This window comes from Lathyrus oleraceus, chromosome 4 (assembly GCF_024323335.1).
Source record: "Lathyrus oleraceus cultivar Zhongwan6 chromosome 4, CAAS_Psat_ZW6_1.0, whole genome shotgun sequence".
Classification (NCBI taxonomy): Eukaryota; Viridiplantae; Streptophyta; class Magnoliopsida; order Fabales; family Fabaceae; genus Lathyrus; species Lathyrus oleraceus.
Window position 1 is genome coordinate 427,629,297 of NC_066582.1, and position 8,666 is coordinate 427,637,962.

The following is an 8,666-nucleotide window of genomic DNA, read 5'->3' on the forward strand; positions in this document are numbered from 1 at the left end:
TCAACCTGTAAGAGCCGTATGCCGCGTGTGAGCTTTGTACACATCGTCAATGGTGGGACCAAGCTGACCTGGTGTGCATGAGAAAAACCAGAGAAACTCCATAAACTTTCTTCTCTTTCAAATCTTCCAAATCGCAAAATCTTCAAAATCCATTAACTTTCCCTCTTTTACCTCATAAAATCCCCCCTTTCAGTTTCAGCTAGGTTCAGTTTTTACCCACCATTGATCCGTTTCAGGGTACCTTCGATTACCCTTTTGTGCATATGCATCAAAGGTCAAATCTTTAATAGGATCCTCCATGACCCTTGTATGCATATGCAATAAAGATCAAATTTTGAATTGTTCTTCTGCATAATCATCATTCAATTTTGAGGTTTGATTCATGGATAATCATGGTCCTCCACATCCATATGGATATCCAAACCCATATGGATACCCTCCATATTCCTATCCATCTCCATATTCATCATATCCACCTCCACCTTCATCTCAATCTCAAGATCCTGCTGATCCACATCAACCTCCACCTGCAGCTGCACCTTATTCACCATATCCACCAAATTCTTCATACCCCTTCAACTACAACTACTCCTATCCACCACCACCTCCTCCATCAAACCCTTCACAGTATCCTCCTCCTCAACAATCTCATGCTTATCCTTATCCTTACCCTTACTCTTACCCTTATCCCTATCCTTACCAAGCCCTTCCAATTAAAGATGATCCAAACTCTCCTCAGAGTTCTGCTTACCCTACTTTGAGTGATCTTATGAACAATGCTCAGATATCTGATAACAGACCAAATACACCTCCATTATTTACACATTCCAATTCAGTTTCAACCGAAGAGAGACAAGAAGACTTTTGTGGCCATTCTAGTCATCATTCCTTTTCAGGTTTTGAAAATTCTTACTCTGATTTGGGGGGTTCACCCAAACTTTCAGCTGCTTCATCGGATGACTCAGTGTATAACCAGAGTTTGCAGATTGTTCCTGTTCAGAATAAAGGGTCTCTCAAATTTTTGCTCCTGCATGGTAATTTAGATATATGTATTCATGGAGCTAAGAATCTTCCTAATATGGATATGTTTCATAAGACTTTAGATGATATGTTTGGCAAATTTCCTGGTAATGTGGGTAATAAGATTGAGGGAACAATGAGTAGGAAGATTACTAGTGATCCTTATGTTTCGATTTCTTTGTTAAATGCTGTAGTTGGTAGAACTTTTGTGATTAGCAATAGTGAAAATCCTGTTTGGGAGCAACACTTTTATGTTCCTGTTGCACATAATGCTGCTGAAGTGCATTTTGTTGTTAAGGATAGTGATGTGGTTGGTTCACAACTTATTGGTGTCGTAGCGATTCCAGTGGAGCAGATATATACAGGTGAAAAGGTACAAGGGACTTACCCTATCCTTAATAACAGCGGGAAGCCTTGTAAGCAAGGTGCTGTCTTGAGTATTTCCATTCAGTTCATTCCGATGGAGAAGCTGTCCATGTATCATCAAGGAGTTGGAGCGGGGCCTGACTATATTGGTGTGCCGGGAACGTATTTTCCGTTGAGGAAAGGCGGAACTGTTACTCTATATCAAGATGCTCATGTTCCGGATGGATGCCTCCCTAATGTCATGCTTGATAATGGAATGCATTATGCTAATGGGAAGTGTTGGGCTGACGTCTTTGATGCGATACAGAAAGCGAAGCGTTTGGTTTACATTACGGGGTGGTCGGTGTGGCACAAAGTTAGGTTGGTAAGGGATGCCGGTCATTCTCATGAAACTGATTTCACCCTTGGTGATCTTTTGAGGTCCAAGTCTCAAGAAGGAGTAAGAGTGCTTCTCCTTGTTTGGGATGACCCTACCTCAAGAAGCATTCTTGGTTATAAGACAGTAAGCAATGCAATTTATTATACGTCACATGTTATTGCGTCTTTGCTGCATGTCATTATCATCATTGTGTCATTATATCTAACTTAGAATTTGTATTTGTTTTACGAAAATGGTTGATGATGGCCCTATACAAATCCAAGTTTTCTACAATTAAAAGTTGTTTACAGTTGGATTAGGAACTTTTTGCTTCTTGGCATGTGGATTTTTTCATTCAGTATTCTCTGCTTATTCTCTATCCTATTAACGTGTTAGTTCCCTTATCTAAATGGTTATTATGATTATTTAATGTGTCGTGCTTTCCGGAATGATCTATGAACTTAATTTATTTCTCTTGGGACATTTTTATACATTTCTTACCGTATTAGGGTTATGATTTGCGCTTTTGTTTTAACTATATAAAAAATATGCTTTGCATTCAGGATGGTGTCATGGCAACTCATGATGAGGAAACTCGGCGATTTTTCAAGCACTCTTCTGTGCAAGTGCTACTTTGTCCTCGCATTGCTGGAAAACGACATAGCTGGGCCAAGCAAAAGGTTTGGTTTGAGAATAACAGAATGACTATAATTGAAACTATTTTGTTTTACTTCATTCCTTGTTTGCTCTTTTTATTAAGATTCTATATGTTTTTACATATTAGTTCGGTTTTGAGAATTCTGCATTAAGTTTCTTCCAATTATCAGGAAGTTGAAACAATATATACACATCATCAGAAGACTATAATTCTGGACGCTGATGCTGGAAATAACAGAAGAAAAATTGTAGCATTTATTGGTGGACTTGATTTGTGTGACGGCCGATATGATACTCCCCATCATCCCCTCTTTAGGTCACTGCAGACACTGCACAAGGATGATTATCACAACCCTACTTTCACGGTAATATCTAATTTTAGATCCCCATTTAAAAGAAGAAGAGCAATTTATTCTAATAATGGGGCTACTTTTTGACAGGGTAGTACTGGTGGCTGTCCGCGGGAACCATGGCATGACTTGCATTCTAAAATTGACGGTCCAGCAGCTTACGATATTTTGACCAATTTTGAGGAGCGCTGGTTAAGAGCTGCGAAACCTACAGGGATAAAAAAGTTTAGGAGTTCGTATGATGATGCGTTGCTCAAGATAGAAAGAATTTCAGATATTATCCATATGTCTGACGCTCCTAGTGACGGTGATGATAATCCTGAATCTTGGCATGCTCAGGTATTTAGTCATTTAGTACGGAATATATATTTAGTCAATCACACTACTTCAAGGAAACTGTTGATTGTGTACACCATGAATGCAGATATTTCGTTCAATTGATTCAAGCTCTGTCAAGGGATTTCCGAAGGAGCCAAAAGATGCATCAGAAAAGGTGAACGGAAAGAGTTTTCATTTTCTTGCTTGATTTTGAATCGCCATTTTTTCTCCACCATATGTGTGACGGGAAGTGTTCAACATAATTGTTTTTACAGAATCTAGTATGCGGGAAGAATGTGCTGATTGACATGAGCATACATACAGCATATGTAAAGGCCATTCGCGCTGCGCAGCATTATATTTATATAGAGAATCAATATTTCATTGGTTCTTCATACAATTGGAGCCAAAATAAAGAGATTGGTATGGAACTTCTTTCTAAACAGATGTTGTGTTGTTGCTTGCCTTAAAGAATGAAAAACACATGTTATATTTTGCTAATTAAACAGTCTCTTTTGATGTTAAAATGACTTTCATGTTTTTGCAGGTGCTAATAATTTAATTCCATTAGAGATTGCACTGAAGATCGCCGAAAAAATAAAGGCAAACGAGAGGTTTGCAGTATACATAGTTATTCCAATGTGGCCAGAGGGTAATCCAACAGGTGCTGCCACTCAAAGGATTCTATTTTGGCAGGTATGCTTCATCTCGCAATACGAAAGTTATAGAGACTAATAAGTGTGCTTAATTCTTGTCTTGCATTTCTTACCCTGAAATTTTTTATCAATGTTTTTGCAGCATAAAACAATGCAGATGATGTATGAGACAGTTTACAAGGCTTTGGCTGAAGTTGGGCTCGAAGGAGCGTTCTCTCCACAAGACTATTTGAACTTTTTCTGTCTTGGAAATCGAGAAGCCATAGATATGCATGAGAATATTGTTGTGTCTGGAATTCCTCCCCCACCAAATACTCCACAAGTATGAACTCTACGTTCCTCCTCCTCCCTTTGTTGAAGTGTCTTTACTTTTTTCTTAAAATTCCTGAAATTAGTGCATTACGAGTAGGGCAAGTGTCTTAATTTGTTGTGGCATTTAAAAGGGCAATTGTATTTTATGTTGGTGTTGTTTTGCCAGGTAAATAGTCGAAATAACCGACGGTTCATGATTTATGTTCATTCAAAAGGCATGATTATTGATGATGAATATGTGATATTGGGGTCAGCAAACATTAATCAGCGCTCTATGGAAGGAACAAGGGACACTGAGATTGCAATGGGAGCCTACCAACCTCAATATACATGGGCGAGAAAGCAGTGTTATCCACGCGGACAGGTATAGTGGCTTCTCATATTTTCTTAGTAAGACATTGTTTATGTACCAAATTTAAGTTTCAGTTTGTGGATATGTTGTCTATGTTGTTTTAGACATCTGATGGCTTTCCTAAACACAATGGAAATCCTAGTGAAAAAACTAAGTTATTTCCTTTACTATCCTTTCTTTGTTTTAGGGTTCTATTCAACAATATAGACAACCAGTGTTGTCAAATAGCGAATTTTGATGAATCCTCTATAAAAATTGAGACGCTATTGTAGTTTAGCTATAAGGATAATAGTGTAAGCTTTTCTAGTTTCTGGCTTTCTGCTAGCAGATGTAAAGACAATAGTGGATAAACGTCATTTTGGGATTTTTATAAATGTCAAGACTCCCACATATGGTATCTGAGTTTGGTTCCGATTTAGGGATATGTGGATTATGGCCCCCCCATACTTCATGAGGAAGAGTATTTACATTGGATCAAGTGCAACAACACAAGTGAGAGAGACACCCCATATTCACCTAAAACCTTAAGGCATTGGATATATGGACACAGATCATCTCCAGTTGCTCTCTCATGTTTTGCATGCTGCTCCAATCTTAACCATTTATGCAGTAATTAATATTAATTACTTTTTATATTTGATCAAAATGAGTGGCTGAGATGGAGCAGAATCATTCAGCCACTGCAGAGGATCCATGTCCTTGGATATATAGATCTTCTCACTTGTGTGGTTTCTCTTGATCCAATGTGGATACTCCTCCTCATGATCCATCGGAGTGTTGGGCGGGAGGGGGTGTATTGGAAATCCAAGTCCCATATTTGTTTGACATGGAGTTTGAACGAGTTTATATAGGGTGACACCCCTCACTTTATACGGTTTTGTAGGGATGAGTTAAGCCAAACCCCACATTCTTAACATGGTATTAGAGTCTGGTTTAAGATTCGGTGGGGTGACCTGATCGGACAATATATGGTCTGAACATGTATGTTACTTATAAGTGGAGGTAATCCTCACCCTACAAGTCGGTTTTGTGGGGTTGAGTTGGCTCAACCACATTTCTCTATCACACACTTTTCACAGAAAACCTTTATATATAGAGAGAGAGCGATTCTGGTGATAACACTTTATTACTGTTAGAAATGAGAACAATCAATTAGAGCCTTTAAAATTTAGCCATTTCACATAGGTGTTAGAAATGAGAACAGTCAATCATAGTCATTGAATTATAGCCATTTCACATAGCTATTCAGCTACGATTGACTGCTATTCGGCCTCAGCTTTATGCCCATAACACTATCTGCCATTTCACATATCAGAATTTAGCGTTCTGCTATTTTCCGCCAACATCTGTTGATGACACTGTTGTCAGCATAATTTTTAAGGTTTTAAGAGTTCTAAATTTAGCTTTTGAGATCTGTGAAAATACTAATGTATTTTTTTTTGGTCATGTATCAAGCAAAACAATCGATACTGATATATGGTGTTTTTCAAAGTTTATTGTATCTACCTTTTTTCAATCATAACATGTATTATGAACTAAACAATTTGTTTGTGAAACTCTACCATGTAGGTTCATGGATACAGAATGTCGCTTTGGGCAGAGCATATTGGCACCATCGAAGACTGTTTCTTACAGCCGGAGAGCCTGGACTGTGTGAGAAGGGTTAGAACGATGTCCGAAATGAACTGGAATCAATTTTCATCAAATGATTTGACAGAGATGAGAGGACATTTAATGAAGTACCCGGTAGAAGTTGATAGAAAGGGTAAGGTCAAATCTCTTCCTGGTCATGAAGAGTTCCCTGATGTTGGAGGAAAGATAATAGGATCATTCATTGCCATTCAAGAGAATCTAACCATTTGATAATAGGTTAGATCTCTTCCTGGTTATTAGAATAGGATGAAAGATACAAGCTAGTGATATAGAGCTTCTCCCATAGCGGGGTCCGGGAAAGAGTTATGCGTGTGTCCGGTATCTGACATATTTGACATATGTGGTTGCATTCAATCAGTTCATTCTCAAATTATTTTCAGTGTTGACGTGTTAGTGTCAGTGTCAGCGACGTGACTTGTATGGTATCTGGTGCTTGTGCTGGTGCTTTATAGGGGAAGAATCATTAGAAAAGATTGAATTGAAATTACAAAATACAAGTTATAAACAATTTTGGAATGTATGATGATTGAGGAAACAATATATTCAATGTATAGTAATAAATCCAATCTTCACTTGTAAAACCAATCTTCAAAATCAAGATTTGTCATATGCAATATTGCATCAATATTCCTTAAGGATTTGTTACCCCTTAGAATATTATTGCAGAGGTTTTCATCCTCTTATCTCCTTTAAAGGTACGGTTGTCTACAATTCAGACACCATATTGGTTTCATTTGACGTGGTCTCTTATCAGCACCACCATTGCACCCTGACATTGTTTGCCATAAAAAAGGCATCACAGTAAGCCTATAGGCACAACATTGTGAAAGAGGATATTAACTTTATGGTGTTTTTTTGTGGTTCTCTGAGTTAAAGGATCATTTTGTGTTTTTTCACATGATGTGTTGGCCATTCAGACACCATTTTGTGTTTTGTGTATTAGTTGGTTTGTGTTACAAATGTGTACCTGAAATTGATCTGTTTTTTTTTTAGCTTTTCTATCAAATCCTCTAAGGTTTGGAGGTCTTAGAACCTTCTTGTTAGAATACTTGTCACCAAAGGAGAGTTAATAAATTGTTATCTAATGACCTAGGAGGACTGAACAACATATACCTCTGAAGTTTATAAGAGTGACGTTATTTTCAAGTCAGACATCTTTATGTTTGGGCTTGGGTCTCCAAAGTTTTAGTGAGTTGGTTACTCCAAACCGAAACATATAAGGAGTTGTTGATTACATCTTATGTATTTTTCACAAACTCCAAAAATACGAAAAATGTTTTTGTTCAAAAGTTATCTTTTGGACGCACATATTACATTTTTCATTTGTCTTCATGCAGTAAAAGTTAAAGAAGTGTGTTCGGAAGTTATCTTTCAGACACTTAAAATTATTTTCCGGACACGTCCGTCATCTTTTGTTGTTCATTTGATCTTGATCACTAAAAGTCAAAGGAATTTGTCTAGAAGATAACTTCCAAACATTGTTCAACAAAACCAATTAAAAAAAAATAAGGGTGTAGTCAAAAGTTAATTTTTAGTAATGACAATTTCGGGTTTTATAGGATCTGTGAAAAATACATAGGCTGTAACGAGCAATCTCCACGTATAAATGTTTGATTATATAAAACGATTGTAACGAGCAATCTCCACGTATAAATGTTTGATTATATAAAACGATTTAAAAGAAGATAATAGTTGATGAAGAAGAAGAAGATAGTAGTTAAAGGGATAAATGAAAAATAAAGAGTTAAGGGATAAGGAAGGAACACATCGAAATTTATCCTTATTCGACCCAAAATCCTATGATTACATTCAGTCCCAAGGAAGCACATTGTGATTTCCATTATCAACTAAGCTTTTATCACATGTTCAGCCCACAACCTCTTACATAAAATTGTATCTAAAACTCAACTTGCAACCTTTATATTATTTTAGTTCAAGAGAATATCCCTTATTGGTTTTACTATATCAGATTAAAAGTTACAACAGTGGATTACACAAGTTGCTTCTAAGTAGTTACTCTTTCAACACTAAAACGTTATGAAATGTATTTGAATTTTTTTGGATCAAGGTGAGAGTAGAAGATAAGAAGTTCTTTTTCAAAATACTCATGTGTTTTCAAATAAGCACAAAATCTACTTTTATAGCAGAAAATTTAGGCAAAAAGGAAACTTTTTTAAAAGCTCAATTCGGTCCATAATCGATTATGCTACGAAAGTAATCGATTATGGACAAGCAAAAAAGAAAAGTTCTTCTAGTTCTAAACCATGATCGATTATTAGGTATCTGTATTGGTTACTAAGCAAGACACATGTAATAACCGATTATATTGCCACCATAATCGATTATATATTAAATTTCACTTCATAATTGATTACAAACATACCATAACCGATTATACTTAGTTTAAAAGGACTTTTTGACTATTCCTAATGTGTTTTTTTAGAATTTGTTTAATAAGAGATGAAGTTTTGAAAAATATTTTGTGAGTGTATGTATAATTTTAGTATTTGGAGAGTAACACACTTAATTTATATATTTATCCTAAAAAAAATAAAACTTTAACTCTAGATCAGGTTGTGTGCTTTCAACAATCAAATTGATATTTTTATGAAGTTCATGATGTT

The 8,666-nt window shown here is 36.3% G+C and overlaps 1 protein-coding gene across 1 annotated transcript; it reads left to right on the plus strand.

Annotated features, from left to right (window-relative positions):
• LOC127075852 (phospholipase D gamma 1) lies at window positions 1-6,623 on the plus strand. The gene is made up of 10 exons (XM_051017345.1): window positions 1-1,888; window positions 2,308-2,424; window positions 2,572-2,766; window positions 2,842-3,090; window positions 3,176-3,244; window positions 3,345-3,492; window positions 3,617-3,765; window positions 3,868-4,047; window positions 4,204-4,401; window positions 5,959-6,623. Exons 1-10 carry the CDS (start codon window positions 383-385, stop codon window positions 6,250-6,252), a joined length of 3,105 nt encoding a protein of 1,034 aa, XP_050873302.1. The 5' UTR covers window positions 1-382; the 3' UTR covers window positions 6,253-6,623.
• The last annotated feature ends 2,043 nt before the right edge of the window (window positions 6,624-8,666 follow it).

Excerpts from the sequence above, each read along its gene's own strand:
- LOC127075852 (XM_051017345.1), top strand. The coding sequence starts at position 383 with ATGGATAATCATGGTCCTCCACATCCATATGGATATCCAAACCCATAT. Across the intron at positions 3,245-3,344 it reads CAAAAGATGCATCAGAAAAG|AATCTAGTATGCGGGAAGAA; the intron begins GTGAACGGAAAG and ends TTGTTTTTACAG. Across the intron at positions 4,402-5,958 it reads AGTGTTATCCACGCGGACAG|GTTCATGGATACAGAATGTC; the intron begins GTATAGTGGCTT and ends TCTACCATGTAG.